This window comes from Carassius auratus, chromosome 40, assembly GCF_003368295.1.
Source record: "Carassius auratus strain Wakin chromosome 40, ASM336829v1, whole genome shotgun sequence".
Classification (NCBI taxonomy): domain Eukaryota; kingdom Metazoa; phylum Chordata; class Actinopteri; order Cypriniformes; family Cyprinidae; genus Carassius; species Carassius auratus.
This window is the reverse complement of record NC_039282.1, coordinates 8,106,900-8,129,278: the sequence shown is the minus strand read 5'-3', so window position 1 is coordinate 8,129,278 and position 22,379 is coordinate 8,106,900. Positions and strand designations below refer to the sequence as shown.

At 36.5% G+C, this 22,379-nt stretch overlaps 1 protein-coding gene across 2 annotated transcripts in view; it reads right to left on the bottom strand.

Annotated features, from left to right (window-relative positions):
* LOC113058464 (seizure protein 6-like) overlaps positions 1–1,471 on the bottom strand; it is a 156,763-nt gene extending 155,292 nt beyond the window's left edge. The window contains exon 1 of one of the 2 annotated variants that reach the window (XM_026226401.1): positions 1,135–1,471. In XM_026226401.1, coding sequence (XP_026082186.1) covers positions 1,135–1,219 — 85 coding nt within the window. In that variant the 5' untranslated portion in view covers positions 1,220–1,471. The remainder of the gene's footprint in view (positions 1–1,134) is intronic. The other variant, XM_026226402.1, reaches the window with a different exon arrangement.
* Positions 1,472–22,379: the final 20,908 nt, after the last annotated feature.

Sequence of the window (22,379 nt, the reverse complement as noted above, 5' to 3'; positions counted from 1 at the left end):
AATGTTTAAAAATAAACATGAACTTTTTAAGGCTCTGTACTGATACAATCCTCAAAACAAATGCAAATAGTGAGAAACTAATGTCAAATATCGACGTCAAATATTACTGACAACAATGTTTTAGTACCCTATGTTAAATGACAAATATTAGATATGAAACATACAAACTGTTTCAGAAGATGTCAGAAGATGTCAGTCCTTTATTCTGTCAACAGGGTGGTGTAAATGAAGTGTGGATGAAACAGGCCTACAGTTTATACTAGAACGACCAATCAATCAGATTTTAAAACGTCATCTACATCATTTTCATTTCCAACCATTTTGCTTAAATTTAAACATTTTTTAAATATGATTATGCTGCTTTATTTCAACAAATAGACAATGAAGAGATTCAAATAAGTTTAAATAACTATGTATGGCTTTCCCTGTAAATAAAATGCATTTTAAAGTGACTTGTGAAGGTGAAGATCAAATCTTTATTACCATTGAACACTTTTTACTCTTAAATCAGCAAATAAATAATGTTCCTTAGTCTCACCACACTATGATCCCCAAATGAAAAACCTGTTGAACTTCAAACTTTTCAGCTTGTTATACTTGATCACATTTAATATTCTGATCAGATAAATCTATAACCAAAGATCTGGCTTGTGTACTAACTTTACATCATGTGATACTGAACGAGAACTTACAGCCATTACACAAGAAAAAAATGATTAAACATATAGATCTCTGACTCGAATACAAATAACACAATGCAATAAATTAATATAGAACAGCGTGAATCAAGTAGGAAATACACTGTCAAGCGCGGAGCTGTCCATCCTGTGGGGCTTTATCTCAATTAACGCCGAAGACTTTGTGAGATACGAGTCCGTCTGTAGGGCGATGTGATGAGAGAACAAATTTCTCCTCGAGTGCAACCAAAGTACTAGTGGAACGTCTCAAATAAACCACCTCAACACAAACCTGCTTGAGTTATTTCTCCTCCAACAAATGTACAATACAGTAAGAAATATGTTCACATCATCTTCCCGTCGGGGTCTATGGAGCTGCGCGTACCCTCTTCCGCTAATCGCGTGGACAGCAGAACAAATCTAAAATGTTTAGAATTATGAATATATATATTCTTACCTTGTCCTCGTGCCATCCACACGACAGCAAATACGGCCAGAATCAGAATGATCATGTTTGGTGTGTAATTTCTTGTCGAGTTCATGCTCGCGGCAGTGGGCTCCTATTACAGAATATGTCCTTGTATTAAAACTCTTTCCGAATAATTGAAGAGGAGCAGGACACAAACGTTCCGCGAGACCTCCGCCGCACGCGCCGTGAGGAACGACACAGTGAGCTCTGATTAGATTTGTATTTGTGAACGGAGGAGAGCGGAGAGTGTTCAGTTTCTGTCAGCACCTCTCAGACTGAGTCGAGCAGTTTCAGCACCGCGGACAGCTCCTAGCGTCAGCAACTGGAACAACTTCAGGCTTCGCGCAAAGTTTGTACCGTACATAATCTAATAGTGCCCTCGATTAAATGGCTCATGTATTAGCATTTGGATTTCATGTCAACTGCTGACTGAGGCGAAAGGAGAAAGTGGTCGACCGTGGTGCACTACAAGATCAAAGTGCTCGGATTGAATAAATTATTCTAGTGTGCACACCTACTGAGCTAGTCAAAACAATTATTAAAAAGGCATGTAAAAAAAAATAATAACAATAAAATTTCATACATACATACCATTCAAAAGGTGACAGTAAAAAAGACATTCTTTACTTTACAAAACATTTATTTAAAACAAATGCTGTTTTGGTGAACTCTCAATTAATAAAAAGAATCCAGAAAAACTATCACAGTTTCGAAAATAAATAAATAATAATAATGATACAATAATTAATCAGGATACCTGACATTAATAATAATAGGAAATGTTGAACACACAAAATCAGCATATTAGAATGATTTCTGAAGGATCATGTGATACTGAGGACTGGCTTAATTGCTGAAAAATACATTTACATTTTTAAATATATTTTAAAACACTCACACAGAAAACAGTAATTTATTTATTATGGAAAATATTTTTGCTTTGAAATTTTTGAAAACCTTTTAAACTGACATGCATTCATAGTGTAAGAAAAAACATTTTAGCATTTACTGGATGGATGGTTACACAGCTTATTAGACCAAATTACAGCAATATCACAGCTATTTGCAAAAGTCACTGTTAAGTCTTTTTTTTTTTTTTTTTTTTTTTTTTTTTGCTGCATTCTTTCCCACTCGAACTGGGTCGTTCTGGTGAATAAAAACATCTAATAATAAGTAAATCAACTCAGTTTATAGTGATAATATGAAAGAATCTAGAGAGGAAAGGGAAAAAATGAAAATCTCAAAACTTGCCTCTCCTAAAAATTACCCATACAATGACCTGTTCATCGGTTCCCAGTATTTGCGCGCCACAATGACTAAATGGTAAGGAAAAGAGCAACACTTATGAAATATACATGAGGTGAGACAGAGGACTTAAAGGAATGTTAAGTGATGCCACAGAGCTGAAGAGTTATGAACATTAACCACCAAATGTTAATGCAGTGCTCATCTGCTGGCCATTATTGGAATTATAGGAAGCCATCATCACCTTTTCATTCCACCATTTTTCCCTCGGAGCCTGCTCATGTTTATGTGGAAATGTTCTCTGCCTCTTTGTGTAATAATTACTATTCCAAGCTCAGTGGCTAGTCTGTAACTGGTAATTATAATTGCACACTTCAAAAGTAAAAATGCTGAATTTACAACCTGGTTAGACTAACTTAACAAGCAGAAAATAATTGATTTCTTGATTGAAGCTGTGCAGTCTTAAACAGCTACATAGTATTCTATCTTTTTGAATGCATCTGTTTCATAAGAACAGGGTTATTCCCCTGAAGCTAGACTGGGCTGGGGTTCACTGAAGCATTAAGGTTGCCTGTGCCTACCAGCCAGTATCCTAAGGTTAAATCATCTCTGTGTGTCAGTGCTTAAATGGATATTTCAACCAAGAATTTCAATTCTGTCATCATTTACATCATTCAATCACCCTTACTTCATTCCAAACCTGTATGATGTTTTATGTGCAATGGAAGGTATTTTAAAAATGATTCAACTGTTTTATGTCCATAAAATGTAACTCAACAGGGTCCAAAACAACAAAGGACCCAGTAACTTTCATGCTCAAAATTCTTCAAAATGTATTATCTTTACAAACACACACACAAAAATAATGCAGGTTTGGAATGGCATGAAATAATTTCAATTTTGGGGTGAATAGTCCTTATAAATCAACAGTTTGGTCCAGACCACAAAGGAAAATGGATTGAAAATGGAATGCTTTTCATTCATACTGTCATTTTCAGATACAAATATACAAAGCAAAAGGCATAAGGACACGGTCATAACCTCACTGGACAGATTTTAAGATTTGTGTCTTGCAAACTTTCCAAACATCTAAACAAAGCTGTCTGCTGAGCTAAATGTGCTCATTGTATGTGTGTAAATGCATTATATTTACCAGCTTATAACTCATAAAAGAACTTATAAAATTAGTAAAATGACAAGAGTCAAAACAGATCCAAGTATTTCTCTGTTGCACACAGATCTGCTGTAAGGAGACGGCGGTCCGACGCCTGTAATGTAACGGGCAACAAAGCTCCTACGACAAGAAGAACCAGGTATGCTTGAGCATTCTGTGCTCTTTAGGGTTTCATCTTGTTATATCACATGCTGTTTTTGGTTCGTTTAGATGTCTTTGGTATACTACTATTATATATGTACTGTTTTATAAATTAATTCAGACATACAGTTGGGCAGTAGGCTTATTTGGGTTCAGAGAAACTTTACATAACTTTTGCACAGCTATTCACATTAACAAAAAATATTAAAAAGACAATAACATATTAATAACACAATGACATGTTTTTTACCATGCACACATAAAATGATCTAATTATCTTTAATATAAAAGATTTATAAAAGTAGTATTTCATTTCTATGATTTTCTATGTTACGTTTTTGAAGCATGTGATGAAAAATTAAACCCACCTGCTGTATAAGCGTATAAGAATCCAAGTCATGTCCATATAATTAAACAATTTAAAAGCTAGGCGTATAATAATTAATATTTCACCCCCTGCCATAAATCAAGAACAACAACATGTTGCATTATCTAAATTAACTCAGAAGTCAAACACACGCACACTGATCTCCACTTTGGACAATAATGCATGCAAATGAAATATTAAGGTCATCAAAGGGAAGCAATTCCGGGCCGTCACACACAGTTGGAAGACAAGAAAAAGGTCAGGCTTTATGGGCTCTGGATTGCTTCAAGGGAGCATCAAAGCAGCTGGGAGGTTTATATTTAGTCGTAACTGTTAAATGGGGTTTTATGTCCATGCTAGAGGCTGTGAGTTTTATCAGAATGAAAAGTTACTCATCAAATGCGCAAACTAATGTGGGGAGCCAGTGACTTATTTAGCACAAATGTGAGATGTAATTGTAATCACCTGCTGTTTGCAAGAGGCTAATGGCAAGAAACAGTTCACACGTCATTTGTATTTCAGGACCTCAGTCACGCTACTTCAGAGGAATTGTGCTCAGACTTGTTTTCCTTAAAAGTATGTCTGCTTCAAAGATGGTACAGTAACTTGTGTGTAATATGTAATTTAGTTTTAATAACTGGGTCACTTGTTTCATGGTACAAAACAATATATCTTCCTTTCAAAAAGAATTAGCTTGCTTTTCAAGATTACAGCTAAACAAATTGGAGAGTTCAGGGTTTAAACGAGTTTAATAAGAGTCTTTTCTTCGCCGCTGAGCCAATCCAGATAGGATGTGGGTCTCATTTCCTGCCAATCACCCCGTCATTCAGGGGCAAGGACTGAAAAGAGCCTTAACACCTCCTACTGTTTGCAAAGGAGACAAGCCAACATGAAAGGAATGAGAGAAGCTTGACAATTCACAGCTTTTTTTCTGAACTGTAAATGTCTAAAAACACACAGATTAAAAAAAAAGACAAAAGATCCAAATCAAATCACTAGGAGAACAACTCAAGAGCTACTCTGACACAGTCCTCTGGCACAGATAGTGTATCAAGTTTTGTTCCTGTTAAATAAAGCTTGTTTCGACATGCTGCAAAAACAAAACTTTCATCATCCTTTTATCAGCCGTGCTGAGAGAGGCAATAATTTACTTTCTACTTCAACTTTAATTAAATCTGTGTTTCTGATATCCCCGAAAATAATTGAGAACAGGATCTTGAACTGTCAATGCACCATGTTTCTATACAATCCCAGCACGGTTAAATGCCCGCGTTCACCGAGCAATCACCTTAAGCCTGACCAACCAGATCTTACTGTCGAAAGTTGACTGAGAGCTATTTAAATTATTTAAAATGTGCATCTTCAAAGTCTTTCAATTTATTTCATGCAAAAAGCAGATATTTCTCTTAATGGTGCCCATACCACAAACGGAGACGATCGCAAGCTTGTTCATGATGAGGTAATTCTTTCTGCAGAAGCCATCTGGCAAAGCCACAAAACCAAATACAAACAGCAACCTTGCAATTTAAGACCTTGTTTTGTGCATCACAATATCCCGTCTTATTCTCTGAATATTTGTTCTTTTTTATGCCATGTGAAATTGGCCTCTCCCATTATTTATGACATACAAGCCATAAACTGCATTTATAGTTTTGTGGTTCCTGAGACTAATAGAATGACTCACATTCAAAACATATCGATATAATAATTTCTAAATATGTGTTCTGGTTAATGAAAAGTATAATTTTGTTATAATTCAGGCACTGTTATAATAAAGGCACTGGACCATACAGTATATATCACAAATACATCTGACATATTTATAGATTATTGCTTTGAAATACCAATTTCACATACAGTATTGTTCAAATATTGGGGTCAGTAAGATAACGTTTTTTTATTATTAATACATTTATTTATTACAATAAATACAAATTCCACAAAAAATATTCAAGCAGCATAGCTGTTTTCAACATAAATAAAAATTCAGTTAAAGACTTCTTACAACTTCTTTCATAAAAAAAATTATACTTTTGAAGTGTACACTATAGGATGTTAACATGAATAAAATTTTCAAAGCCTCACATATATCTAAACCACAGCGTCCTTAACTAGAATCCTATGCTCTCTGGTACTTCCTATAATGCTCTGTCACAGAGTGGCCATGTCAGTACAGACTGAGGCTTGACCAGTAAACAGCAGGCACTGTGGAGTGGAGCCTTGGTTCAGGATAAAAAATACCTTCAGACCCAGCGGCAATTCAGCCCCACCGGGCAGGGATCTATCAAGCAGTCCACCTGCACGCTCTGTCTCACACATAAATGCAGGGGAAAGCATAAAGCATCTAGCTTAAGGGGAAATGAAAGCCTTGCACCATGGTGACATTTGTACTAAAAGAAAAATTGTCACAAATGGCATTTCTGTGTTTTTTTCTGACCGCCTTGAAAAAGACCACAAAACCCTGCGAGTAGGAAATTAAATGAGAAAAAAGAAACAAAGAAAAATCACTAAACCTGCAACTTTAGAGTATTAACTCGTGTGTCTTACAGAGGTCCTTCAATATATTTATTCCTAAACTTGCTTTGCCAAACAGAAATAGACTTCAGCAAAATCCTTTATCTGTTTAGAACTCAAAAGCTCCACAAAAAGATATCACCCACTTTAAACCTGCCTAAAACAACATCAAGCTGATTTTTTTTTGTTTTTAGTTTCAGTGTATGAATATTTGAGTGTAAAGAATTCAGGCAAAAATCCCTGGGGCTGCAATAAGAGCGTGGAAGAGAGTACATAAACTGCGCTACATGATTGTATTTCTTAAGTCATCAGACTCCAGCCTACACTACTGAACTGTCAGAAGACTGTATTTCACTTTTCCTCCGAGTCCTTATTTATTCAAGCAATACATCTGTGAGTAGATAGTGACCCTAAGCTTCTTACACTGCAGTTGGCAATGCACCGAGACATATAAACCTCACATCAAAAGTTAAAGGGCAATGCTCAGCGGAGCAGATAGCAGTGTCACGGGATGAGGGGACCAGACACGCTCTTTCTCTGCTCAACAGATTTTGTGGTCTTATTGTACAGAAGACAGGGCTTCAGACTGTACCCGAAGAGTGCTCTCTTCCCCGTGGGGTTGGTCAGATCGCTATTATCTGAAGAGTCAGGACAAAGTTGCCAATATAAATTTGTCTGTTCAAAGAGCGAGAATGGTTTAGAGTCCACTGATCACATTGGCATAGGAGATTTTGATGTATGACACAAACTATTTTAAGAAGAAGTAATGCCAAAACCAACATGCCTTAAAAAGGATGTAAGACAAACATATGCTAATCTATAACACAAATGTACATGCATACTAGTTTGATCTGCTGAAGGTTATTGTTGATAAAAAGTAAAACTATTAAAAAATAGTTTTTGGTCATTGAAATAAAGCTGAAATATAAAGTTACTAATAATTACCTGAAATAAATCAAGTTGAAATAATTACTAAAACTTAAAATAATAATAATAATAATAATAAACTAAATAGTTAAAATAACATAGAAAATAAAAATAATTACAAAAGCACATAAAGTTAATAAATAATTATTTAAAAAACGTAAAAATTTATACTAAAAACTGAAAATATAAAAGTAAAAGTGTACGATCTGGACATTCATTTGGTTCTGATACTAAAATAACAGTGGAAGGAAGAAGGGCTTTCCTCAGTGTCTAGTAGTCTTGCTATCCTCTGACACTGTAGTTGTGTGAGCAGTAGGTGATTTCACCCCTGAGATGCTTCTAAATGGTGCAATGGGGAGACTGTGGGAAACTGAATAATTAAAGACAGTCAAGCATTTCATTTAAGGATTTGGCAGCGCAGTATGGTGGGATCATGTTACCTCCACTGCATTCCTCAGTCAGTTCCTTCAGTCAGTACACTGTGAGGCGACTGTAAACATATTTACACAGGCCCAAACATAAAAAATACATGAAGGTATATGGAAAAGAAACACATGAGAGAGACTATATATATATATATATATATATATATATATATATATATATATATATATATATATATATATATATATATATATATACTTTACAGTGGATTAATAATCTGCGGTTTTTTAATGCTGGAAATATATAGAATATGTTGGGTAGATTAGATTTATCAATAAACAAAGTAAAAAAATAAAATAAAATAAAAAGGAGAGACATTAATATCTACTAAATATATACACATAAATAAATATAATTTATTTTAAAATAAAACATAATGTTTTGATGAAAAATGAAAAACAGAAATGTTACATTAAAAATTCAAATCTAATAAAAAATAGCAAAAGCACATAACAAAATTATAAATAAAATTAAACAAAAATTCTAATGAAAACTGAAAAAAAGCTAATTCAAAATATTAATAAATACTGTAAATGCTACTAAATAAATACCAAATACTATAATAGCATAAAATATAAATTATTACATTTTATAACGTTTTTTTTTTAACTTTAATATTTACAATATTCACAGACCACTATTTTTCTATTTGTTTATATGTAAGTGTCAATATATAGACACAAAATGGACAGAGAGATAGTTAAGATTCAGTTAAGATTCAAGGTAATCCCGTTCTCACTGGGTGATCACCGGCACAATATTTTCTCGCAATAGCACAGCCATTTAAATTGGCTCCATTGAGGCCACAAAGAGATTAAATTGTTTAATCCTACACCAATTCATACGCAGCAACAGCACCCAGTCAAATGAAGTCATTAGCTCTGTGTTAACAGCAGGGAAGCCAATTACAAATGGCAGCAAGAGCTCAGAGAAACATTACCTCTCTTGACTAAGATCTACATAGAACTCCAAATTCAATTCGGTTTATTTTCCAGAGAACCTGAAGCACCCACAGTAATGCAGCCACTCTAATGCATTATTTATAGGTCTTAAGTTATTCATTAGACAAGACTGGGCACCATCCCACACTGTAGGTGTTGAAGACCATGAATATTAACAAGGGAGACTTGATATTTAAACATGGCATGGAAAAAAAGTCATTGCAAGTAAATACCAAGTAAATAGCACAGCAAGTTAGTTACAGTGTGTTGCAGCTTGCCAATACCTGTTGTTAATCTAAAGCATGACCTTTCCATTGCAAGATTGCTACTTCTTTCTCTTGGGTTTTGAAACACTTTGGGAGTTAAAAAATGGACATTAATAAATAAAATTATGAATAAAAAACTAGCAGACACAGGCTGAGTTATTTCCCCACACTCAAACAGTAACAAAAAGCCTCAGGCCACAGAGCTGTAGGTCCACATGTTAGCTAAGTCAATGCCCTAAAAATGATAATCTTTACAGAGTGCAACAGTCGGATTCCAGAATTAAAAAATCCCTTTAATTTTGTCCATAGGGGAATTTATTTTTAACAGTAATAAACAAATCTTTAACAACAAACTTACTGTGAGCTACATGGTTGTCATTAGCACTCTCTATTCTATTTCTATTTTATATATATTTTTTATTTTTATTTATATTTTTTTTAAAACATAGACCCTCCAACACAAACTCTTGTGTTTTCTATTTGCTTTCTATTGTACATTCTTGTTTTATTATTATTATTTTTAGTTATTATAAATATTATTTGTTACATTTGACTAACCGAGACTTGTCAGAGCACTTATATATTAGGGATGCAATACTCAATATAACATCAAACTGCTCAGTACGACGTCCACGGTTCAATATGTGCTTGTGAATTATGTTTTTTTTTTTTTTTTTTTGTTAAAATAATTTCTGTGTGTTTTATTGTGTCTGTGAGTCTATGTGCCGAAATGAGAAAATGCCTCAATGCTTATTTTCATGAATTTGAAAATGCAACAAACCTTCCTTTGTAATGACTTTGTAATGAGAATCGTTTCTGGATTAGATTCGATTAGATTATTAACTTTCATTGTATTTACATCCAATGAAATTATAGATTTGCCAACGTATCCAGCTACAGATTATTTAAGGAGATAAAAATATATAATAATAAAAATGTTATACCGTGCTGAGTGAAATAAAGTTCTCAGTGCTCAATATTACATGTTTAGAATGTATGTTCAGTTCAGTGTTCAGTATGGTTATACATTTAGGATAAAAACTGTTCATGAATCTTGTGGTTTGTGTTTTGATAAACCTATAATGGTTCCCAGATGGCAACAGTTCAAATAAGATATGTGCAGGGTGATACGAGTTCTTCAGAATACTCTGAATATTCTGCTGTCAGCGGGAGGTAAAAATATCGTCCAGGGCAGGCAGCTGTTGTTTTGTGATGATGTTTTGCACAGTCTTGATAACTCTCTGCAAAACCTTTTCGTCAGCTGTAGAGCTACTTCCATACCACACCAGTATACCATATGTGAGGATACTCTTGATGGAGCAGCAGTAGAATGACAACAAGAGCAAACAGGTTAACCTTCCTTAGCATTCTTAAAAAGTATAACCGCTTCTGTGCCTTCTTAACTAATGCTGTGATGTTTTTGTCCATGTGAGTTCCTCTGAGATATGTGTGCCCAGAAATTTAAATCTGAAATTTGATAACAGTGACCAAATATGATAACAGTGTTTGTTTTATACAATGATATACAGTCTTGTGTATGAAGACAATAGAGAAACGGGCTTAGCACACATCCCTGTGGGACTCCTTTGCTAATTGTCAAAATTGAGGAATTATGTGAGCCTATTCTTTTGCCGCTCTGTTAAAAAGTGCTTGATTCATAGGCAGATTTTATGCTGAATGCCTAGATCAAACATCCTGAAGAACAATCTGCTAGGAAAAATAATATTAAAAGCAGAACTTAAGTCCAAGAACAACAGCATTGCATACGTTCCTTCATGTTTTAGATGGCACAGTATAGTGTGGAGGGCAATGGAGATAGCATCATCTGTTGACCTATTGGCCCTGTGTTCATACTGGTGAGGGTCCAAGGTGAGTGGCAGAGCAACCTTGATGTGATGCAAAACCAGTCTCTCCAGGCATTTAATGATTACAGATGTCAGTGCAATGGATGTAATCATAGAGATATGTTATGGCAGCCTGTTTTGGCACTGGCATTATTGTGGATATCTTCAGGCAAGTTGGAACAGTGCACTTCAACAGAGAAAGGTTGAATATATTTGTAAATACCTCACCTAGCTTTGCAGCACAGTCTCTGAGGACGTGCCACGAGATGCCATCCAGACCAGCTGCTTTCTAAACCTGCTGTCCAAGAAAAGAGAACATTATAACAAGTTTTTACTCCAGTCGAGTGTTTAAAATACAGTACCTTCCTTTTGTGATCTAATGTTGCTTATTATCACAGAATGAGGTGAAAGTATATTGCAGATACTGTAATACAGGCTAAATGTCAATTACAACTGGATTATAAATATGCTTCATTATTATAAATAAGTTTCTATCTTTTTATTCAGTCATAGCAATAGCTGGATGCATTTGTCCATATTAGGGATTTCCTGGAACGTGTTCCTTCAAAATGGTGCTGCGTATGGCTGCCTCGGTGTGGAGGTCACCAGCTGTTTTAATGTTTTTGTTAGTTTTTCCTCTCTGTTGTTTTTGAAACACAATAAGTTTTACCAGGGATGAACTGTTGTGCATTTGGCAGTACACACCACACAATCTTTTAATTACTCAAATGATTTGCTGAACATTGTAGTTGGGGGAGAAGCAGCGCTGTTCAAACATTTTAAGACATACAAACATGGGAAGTGCTGCTCTTAGTTTCACAGAAACCTGGCTGAATGAAGCCGTTCTGGACAGCGCGTTACATTTGCCAGGCTTCTAGCTGTTCAGAGCAGATTGTGACACAGAATCAACAGAGAAATACGTGGTGGTGGGACACAATGAAACGTGGTGTACAGATGTAACAGCATTAAAGAAAAGGTGCTCTCCCGATCTAGAAGCAATTTTCATCAACTGTAATCCGTTCTACTCTCCACGGAAGTTTTCCTCATTCATAAGTGTTTACATTCTTCCGCAAGCACTTGTAAGTGAGGCACTACAACAGCTGACTGATCAAATCACAGACATAGAGCAACATACCTGGACTCTGTGATAATCATTCTCGAGGGCTTTAATAAAGCAAATCTGTCCCATGAACTGCCAAAATAAAGACAGCATTTTACATGTCCTACCACTGTAACACCACAACAAAGGATGCATATCACATATCAGCTTTGGGGCTCTCTGATCACTGTTTGGTTCATCTTATACCAACCTACAGGCAGAAAATTGAAATCAGCAAAACCTGTATTGACCACTGTAAAAGATGGACTAATGAAGCAGAGAAGGATTTCCAAGCCTGCTTCAACTACACTGATTGGAGTGTTTTTGAAGCTGCAGTCACCAATCTGAACAAGCTCACAGAGACTGTAACATATCAGTTTCTGTGAGGATACACTATGTGCATTCCTACCTGGACTTGTTTAACATACAACAATGACAAACCATGGTTCACAGCAAAAGTCAGAAAGCTTCATCAGGCCAAAGAGGAAGCCTAAAGAAGTGGGGACAAAATCTTGTACAATTGGTCCAGGAACACACTGGCAAAGGAGATAAAGAAGAGTTACTCTAAAAAGCTAGAGAAACAGTTTACAGCAAACAACCTTGCTTCAGTGTGGAAAGGCATGAAAGACATAACAAACAACAAGACACTTCAAATTAAAGCTTGTACTGTTATAAATCACCTCATATCTCTTTAACAAAGAATTTTCCACAGTAGAAAAAAATCCCTATTGTTAAAATGAATGGAAAAAATATTTATAGAATATTTACAGATACCTGCTGAATAGGCCTATAGCAATACTTAGTTTTGGCCAACAAATGTTTTCGTGTCCCTGCATAAAATTTGCTTTAACATTTCCACAAAGCTAAGAAAATACAGCAATTCCCTGATGAGTTCACATCGCAGTGGTGTGACAGCACTTTTATCCCACAGGCAGTAAAATCTTTGCAGCATCGTTTTCTCCGCTCAAATAGTTATTGATGTTGAGACATGGTGATGTATATGAGATTGTCCTGACACTGCAGTTTAAACATTGCTGTACAGCCAGGCAGTAAACCCTTAAAATGCTAAAGAGACCTGTCATACATCATGTCATGAGGAGACTGTTCGTGCCTATGCCACAAAAGGCCTTTCAGGAAATAAATTTCATTGCCTGCAGATGGTGATTGTGGGGTCCCAGCAAAGCCTTGGCTCATAAAGAACATGAGGCACAATCTTATTTCACTAGCTGTGTTTTCGCCCAGCTGTGGACTCAGTCAGCAGGCTTTATGGTCACCGATGTAATTATACAGCAGCTTAGCAGCTCAAACAATAAAACAGCCTGTTCACCATTTACAGCCTCCCAACTCTCACTCATAAAATAATATGCCAAAATCAATAAGCTTCCAGATACGTTTCGGAAGGCTGATACATCTCGCCGAGAGCACTGATCTGATGGAACACAAATCCAGCCTAACAAACTGAGGGGGAAGAGAAGGGTTAATTGGAATGTTAAAGCCATCCTTCTAAAGCTAGAGAGTGAACAGAACTGAAGATGAATGAGACTGAGGAGGTGTCTTTATCAAGCAGAGACAGCATGACAACACAATAGCTCTCTTTCAGATACACATCCTTCTGCCATGAGTTTCAGTTAAAGTCAGCCAATCCATGATCCAAATGCAGAATAAATAAATATCTCTAATATCTGGAAATTAAATAAGATTGGAATATATGCATTAGACAAGCATTGTTGTCTTGGAAAAGCATTTGCCATACCTCCGTCTGAGCCTGTCATACTGAATAGTTTGTTTTTGTCCATTTTTATAATGTCACAAACATACTGATGACTATTAAATAAAGTAGTAGAAGTAGATAAGTGTGGAGAAATGTACCATTACATCATTTGCTCACTGACGGATCCTTTGCAGTGAATGTGTGTCGTCAGAATGAGAGTTTAAACAGCTGATAAAAACATCACAATAATCCTAATGTCTTTATGGATTATTAAAAAAATATATAACTTCAGGAAAACACAAAATGCTCTCTACCAAACAAAAAATGCTTTCTACCAACATTTCTGTGGTAGAAACTACATCTGTCCATGACAGACCTCAGCAGCAGGGGGCAGGACCATCTGACCCTCTCCAGACCTGACCATCCACAGGATCCATCTGCTCAGTCTGTGACTGACTCCACAGTACCATGTTACACACATAGGAACCCAGTCACAACTCTGCCAGACACAGCACTCTGTCTTTGTTTTGATATGTTCTAATATTTATCTGCTAAAGTACACTCACAAAACAAACTAAATGTACTGTATAAAAGTATAACATTTACTATCATCTCACTCACCTCGTCACCTGTCCCTCCTACCCTGTTACTAAACACACTTTTGTTGACAAGATTGCGTAACACAATATTCTAATAACATCCAGTATACTATAGTGCTCAAAATTAGCAAATCGAAATAATTTGTTTGTCACACACAAACACAAACAGCTATTGACATTTTCCTTGGACATGTAAACCAAAACAAGTCTATCGCCGACCTGTTTGAAACATATTTCGCATGTTAAATGTATTGATAGCATTAGCTTATAAGTATTTGACAAAACAATGAAAGCTAACATTTATACAACAATTCAATATATATTATAAAATAAATTAATATAGAATAAAACTTACTTTTTAGACTAACAAATAATCCAAAACATTAGGCATTGTCACCACACTTAAAGTCTGGAAATGGGGTCACATGGGGTCATATGATTGCTAAAAAAAAAACATTATGTTCTGTTTTTGGTGTAATGCAGTGTTTATGTAGTTTAGGTTCAAAAAACCCATTATTTTCCACATAATGTACATTATTGTTTCTCCTCTATGCCTTTCTGAAACATGTTGATTTTTACAAAGCTCATCATTCTGAAAAGCGAGGTGTGCTCTGATTGGTCAGCTATCCAGTGCATTTTGATTGGTTGAATACTTCAATCATGTGACAGAAATGTTATGTGCCTTACCATACATTACAAACGAGGCATTTGTTGCATCCAGTGGGGAAACAATTACTGATTATAATGTCATATACTGTGTTTTTATGCATTGCGTATCGTGCCGTGTGAACATAAAACCATGTCTGCATTTGTGATCAGAGAAACAAACAGCAGTACTCCACTGCTTAAAACTCGTGGTTGAATCATCAGTGGCAAATTCTTTAAATATAAAACATGTTCTTTCAGGCTATGAGTCAGAAGCGCCAGATTGTCCTTGCATAGTTGGAACTCTCTCACTTTATACAATTGCCTTTGAGTTCAAACCGAGTAGCAAACTCCCGCTCTCTCTCGTGAAGCCAATAAGGAAGTGACTAAAACTGCTATTCATCGACTGGCTGCTTGAGGCTGGCTGCAAAAGGGAGTTAGTCCCATTGACTCCCCATGTTAAAATGCCCAACTTTACATCAGAAAAAACGTTTACAGCCTGGTGCAAAAAGCCATTTTGGTCTATATAGCTAATTTTGTGAGGGGGGTAATTTTTTTTTTACTCATCCGTTTAAATTATATTAAGCATTAAGGTTCTGCATAATTAAGGGCTTGGCCACTTGACTGACAGGTGGATTGCCGCTGCTGTCACCGCTGTCGAGCTAGGTGGGCCTGGCTTAAGCAACCAGCTCCCGCCTTTTTGGACATTTTTTTCGATTTTCCGAAAGAGTCGCGTGGACTCTGCTTTGTCCACGGTGAAAGCGCGAAGTTGATGTGTTTCCTCAGCGACCCGCATGGATCAGCTCTAGGCATGGCAAAGGGGATATCATCCTCTTTTGGAAGGACAAACAAAGTAGTTTAGCTTTCACAACAAAACACAGCATCTCTACAACATGGTGGCAACAACAATACTACAGCAAGAATAAAAGTTACGCCTTCCTTTTTTGCATGAATATTTGGGCGGTGTTATGCAAATCTTCCCACACAGTGACGTAGACAAGTGGTGGTGTGTTTAAATGAGGCGTTTTAGGAGGGCATGGTTGAGTTTTAACTTTAATAAAGAATATCTCTTTGGATTTGAGACTTCAGTCTTTGCAACTTTACAGATCTTCTTTATGCACCAAGAGCTTGTAACACTCCAGAGAGAAAAGAAAAATTTAAACCACATCATATGACCCCTTTAAGTGGAACAGAGCGACTGTTGAAATCATTCCGCAGTTACTCCACTTTAGCTCCAATCCAGGTTTTCTGATTCTTTACTAGTGAGAGAAGTGGCTGCATTCTAAATCTTCCCTACTTAGTAGGCAAAAAAACAGTAGAAAAAACATTCTGTGACAAAATAAGTTTGTGTCGAATTCAGAGTACTTATAAAAGAGTAGATTACATTGATACTACACACTTATACTATATAGAACATACTAGAGTTGCGAATGCAAAGTAATTACTTATTCAAAAAATTACCTAACATTAGACAGTATTCGATTTCGGACCCAGCCACTGACTTTCAAATGGCCGCACCTCACACTATGCAAACTCACAGAGAACATAGACAAGCAAAAAAAACAAACAGTTAATTGTCATGATAAAGAATCATTCCAGTGCAGCTACAACAAACATACGTGCCCTCTCCATTTTGATGAAATTTCTAGAAGTAATGTTGTCCAATTCATGAATGATTCATTCTTTTTCTGATTCAAACAACTGGTCTGAATGATCTTGACTTTAGTACATCAACTCCTTGAACTAAGAACAGTTTCAGAATCAAAAATTGAGATGAAACAATATAAGACCACAACGTACTATTCCAATGGTCCTTAAAAGTCTTAAAAAGTCTTAAATTAAGTTGTATCAAATTTAAAGCCATAAAACGTAAATGGTACAAGAAAGTCTTCATTTTGATTTCAAGAGACCTTAAATTTGGGAACGGAAAGACAAGATTTTTATTATGTGATGATTAAACTTCAAAAGGCTATGATTTCATTAAATAAACACAAGCACTGCATGTTTCAAAGTCAGGTGCTGCTGCTTTGTCTATAGTCCTTACAGAGGAAACTGCTAGGTTTCTGCTGTTCCATGTAGGCACTTTACAACAAAACTTGCAGACTGCCATAGCAGACTCACCCATGACTTTAAAGGAGCATTTTCATTCTAGTCCCTAAGCATCATCTACAGACCATGGGGTGCACTTGTTTTTACAGTGTCTGAGAGGTGGAATGGATCACAAGTGGATCAAGCTCACTCAGGCTTGATGTAGAATCAGGCGCCTTCCTCTTTCTCTCATAACAATCCATCTCAGCTCTCTGATGGATGGGTCCTGATGAGAGGCCACCTGTGCCCTTGAGCATCTCAGAGACTGCCAGGCAGCGAGTGAAAAATGTGTGGAAGATTTTAAAGAATGCTGGATTTGCTCTGTTTTTCTTACATAAAAAATTTACTATTCAGATAACACTTGCTTACCAAGCAAGTTACAGTTATTAAAAATATTACTGATTTGGACATGATTAGTATTTATTTAGATGAGAGGATTGTTTACGTGGATGCGGTGGTAATGGGAATTCATATGCAAAGTGGGGTTTTGGACAATAAATAAATGCAATAAAGCGACTTCAGCATTAATGATTCTCTTTTTGATTGTGTAATAATTTAAATCAGGGCACCATCTATTTGCAATAGAAATTTTATAACATAAATGTCTTTACGGTCACTTTTGATCAATTTAATGCATCCTTACAAAATAAGTCATTTTTTACTTAATAATTTAAACAGTTACATAGTAAGTGTTGTCAGTTAGCAATGCAATGTCCTCATAACTATGCATATAATTAAGAGATTGAATGAATTAAGGCAAAGATCATACCTGACACTCTTTCACTGGCCGCTCTGACTTTTAGTTATTTCATTTTCTTTTTTACATCAGATTGGATGCCGGCAGCTTGTACCACCAACTGTTATTTTACCCAGAGAGCTGCCAAAAAGGTCAAAATCTATAATAAATATTTGACAGGCAGTGCAATGACAAATTTTGCTTTAGTTACAATTTTCAGCAAAGGGCAAAATAAATAAGGATTCTGCTACAATGGCTTTTCCTGGTCCTAGGACCCCTGAGGTAGTTGAAAAACATGAAGTAATTTAAAATCATTTGATTTGGTCAGTATTAAAACCATAAAGTACATCTCTGAAACACTAATTTACCTCTTTCCCCACCATGATGTGACTTGCTCTTTTAAGCCACAAGGGCATTGACAAATGTGACATGGAGTCCTTCTTTCAGTGTCCCCAATCAAACACACACACAGTGTGGGACTCAGTCATAAAAATCTCTGATGAATGATATGGACCTGTGAACTCATGCTGCCCATGCATCATGATGCCTGACAGATGAAGTAGGCCAACAGTATCCACAGAAAACAACTCAACCATCTATCACACATTGATGATTTAAAGCCTGTGTTCCCAACCTCTAATCTATAGTGCCATAACTCCTTACATTCAGACATCTGCATCACAAGCAGGCGTGGACCGCGCTGTGCACAATTTATACATGCCTCTAAGCATTTCCACCTAAATCAAGATGCAGCTGTTAAACATGAACATCTAAGTCATCTTGTGAACTTCTCCTCGCAGGTGCACAGGCCTGCTGGTTATGGGTCCAGAGAATAGAGAGGGTTTCTCACACCTAAAGGCCATGATGCAAAGGCACAAGTTATCACAATGTGACTCTAACTGATGGTCAGCTGATCATATAAACTGCTGTGTAGGAGTTTGGGCTCGGTTATGATTTAGTACTTTCAGCAAGGATGTATTCAATTGATCAAAAGCGACATTAAAGATATTTATAAAATTGTAAAATATTTCCATTTTAAATAATTGCTATTTTTTTGGAACCATTCAAGACTCCTGAAAAAGGAATAACCGTTTCCACAAAAATATTAAGCAGCACAACTGTTTTCAACATTGATAATTAATCAAATATTTCTTGAGCAGCAAATCAACATATCAGAACGATTTCTGAAAGATCATGTGGCACTGAAGACTGACATAATGGCTGCTGAAAATTCAGCTTTTCCATCAGAGAAATAGAAAATAGAAAACATTAAATAGACTTACAATAAATATAGAATATTGTGAGAATATTTCACAATATTAAACACTATCACAAATATTAAAATATGAATAATTTTGGAATGTTGGAATGTCACACGTCAATCTTATATATTTAGCACTGGCAACTCAAAGCAATCAGATAAACCTGTTTTTTTTTTTGTATCAATTGTGTCTATATTCATAAAAGTTTCACTGAAATGTATTTTCTCCTCATTGGAGTCGACAGATATATTTTAGCTCATCATAGCAGTTAGAAAAAAGGCACACAAATGAAAAAATCACATGACATGAGTTTTTGGTACAATAGACATTTGCTTGACATGTTACAGTAGGTTCCCTTTTTTATGTTGTATGCTGTTATAATTAAAGTATTAATGTTTATTCTCAAATAAGAGTTCTGTGAAATTCAGCGCACAGTCAAAATAAATCTCTTACTGCGTGACACTCCTAAACTTTCAGTGTCAGAAAGATGCTGAGCAATGTACATTGTGTACATAACTGTACTTCAGTGTCGCCTTCACAGTGCTTTTTAAAGCTCTCGAAGAAAAGATATGGCTGCAAACTAGCTTGTTAAAGGCTCCTTACACCCTATCTAGGGAATATGGCCATGCACTTTTAAACACAATGCCTCTCTGAATTCAATAAGCTCTGCCTACAGCAGCTACAGTGTGCGGTGATAAGCTCCCTGTTGGCTCTCTCTAAAGAAACTCTTTCATTATCTGTTGCCCGAATCTGACCAGCTTCATCCAGTTTTAACTGATCCCCGCTGACATCTCTCGGTGTCAAACTCAGCCCGTCACATTTTAGCCAGTCTCTCCTCACTGCTCTTATTAGGATTTTCTGTCATAGACGAGGTGTTTTGAAGTAGTTTTGTCTATGCAGTAAAGTTGAGCATTCTGTAGTCAGACCGAAGTGATTTTATTCTGTTATTGTAAATGGGTTTTCCAGAGGGTGTTTCAGTCCAGTGGGGGTGTGATAAAGGACAGGGAGAAATTGATAGACATCACGCCTGGTGCTATAAAAACAGGCTCTGGGGTGTACAGCAGGGAGGGGGGGGGGGGGTCTGGTGATCACAGCGGGACCCTGGGCCAACACTGTACTGACACACACAAGACTGCAGCTCCCTTACATCAAACCATCCATTAACTTGCCGCCTTTTTTTCATCTTGAAACAATATATCAGTGTGAAATGTGTGGTTTTGGAAAACAGATTCTGAAAAATGGGAGCATGGGAATATATAAGGCATGTTGACAGCTGCAGCTTGGGAAACACACACAGTCGTATAGACTGATCTGGTCAGTTATTTGTGAATGCACAGAAACCACCCTATATTCTCCTCCCAATCCTATAAACAGCTCCCAGTCTCCAGTCCATGTCACACGCCACGAGAGAACTGATGGAAAACGTATTCTGTGTTAGTTAAATGCCGAATTGGACCTAGAATTGGAATTGCGTTTTTCAGGATAGCACCGGCTTGAAAGACTGCGCTTGGGTGAGCACAACACTATATGAGCAATGAATTTGTGCACTGGTGAATTTGTATGGTCTCTGAAAGAGAAGACAGGCTGGACTATTCTGAGCTAGCGATTCCTTACTGCTTACTACATTTACTCTTAAGTGAGTTAAGAATATCAATGTTTATATTCATTTTTAATTAACATCCCATGTTCCTGTGCTGTTTTTAATCTTTAATTTGGATCATTTGCAGTTAGCGCTGATGTGCAAGAACCTGGTCTTTGGAGTTAAAAGACTTTGAAGCTCTCAGTTTCTTTCTGGCCAGGTTGTGAAAATTAACATATTCTACTGGAAGGAGAAGATCCCAGGCACCTATATATATATATATATATATATATATATATATATATATATATATATATATATATAAGCAAATTCAAAATATGAATAAATACTATAATGGAATAGAATCAAATTACCCTGGAGCCTGTCCACACCACATTTCACTAAAAGAAAAGGTACAAAAATACAGTTTCAACCACAACTTTATTCTGATTTTCTATGTCCAATGTTTTTTAAAAGAGTACTTCTCCATGGCAACTATAGACGTAGCCATGTCCTAAACTACTGTATCTACAGTATACATACTACAGAGCATTGCATTAATGCAATTGCCTGCCCACATCTCATAAAAAAGCCACCATAGTTTTCATTCCTTTTTAATTAATCCACAATTCCCCCATGTTGAAATACTGCACACATCTCCACTCCGGGTTCAAGTGGATCAGATGAATGCGCAAACAGGAGTGATTCTACAGCTCTCTGAATGGATCTGTGGACCTCAGTGCTTTTAAAAAAGCAGAGAAGCAGCACTCTCCTCTGATCTGTGTTCTTCTGGTACTAATGGCTTGGTTTCAGTATGAAGGAGAGCCCAGCAGGAGTCTTCAGTCTCATCACACTTAGCAAGGCTGAATGGAAGAGCACAGATGGCTGTGTCATGTTAGATGAATTATGTCTGCTCCAGTCGCTGGAACCTGGCTTCTGCATGTATATCTGCTGCTCCCCCAAGCATACCGAGTGGTGGATCACAGATCCGTAATGCATCTTGGTCAGATTGTTTTTGTGGATCATAGTGTGCGTGCATGTGTCTGAACAGGTGTGTTACCACATGGGCAGTGAGACCAAACCGGATGAGTGAGATAAACAGACGGATAGAGGGAACATCAATATTCTCGTGCGTTACGTCACCCGCTGTCTCCCTGGGCTGGTGCCAGTGCCTGCTGTGATGGAGAGCTGCATGTACTTCATTGCTCGTCCTCAGGTGTCATCGCTGATCTGCCACTGTGTGTCCGGACCAAACTTTGATTCTCATGTGAAGACAAGAAAGATATTTGAAGGCATGGCTCATATTTTCTTCTGACAGGTCATTTGATTGACGGTTGATGGAATTGAACCAAGTCATTTGTTTTGGTTCTACTTAGGTTTTAAATAGATTTTTTGGTTCAAGACACTTAGAGCTACAGCATATCTGAACCAGACACACCTGACACGGTGACAAGCAATTAAACCTATTTATTCCATCTAAATAAGACTTTTTGTCCCAACCAGATTTGACCACGACAAGATATTTTGTGGGTCGCTTGATTTTGTTGTCTCTTTCCCATTCACAGTGAAATCGCCTGTCTCTGAAGTGTTACAGTGAATATCAAAAAAGCCAGAGTCTGAAAAAAAAAATATCAAGGGATTTTAAATATAT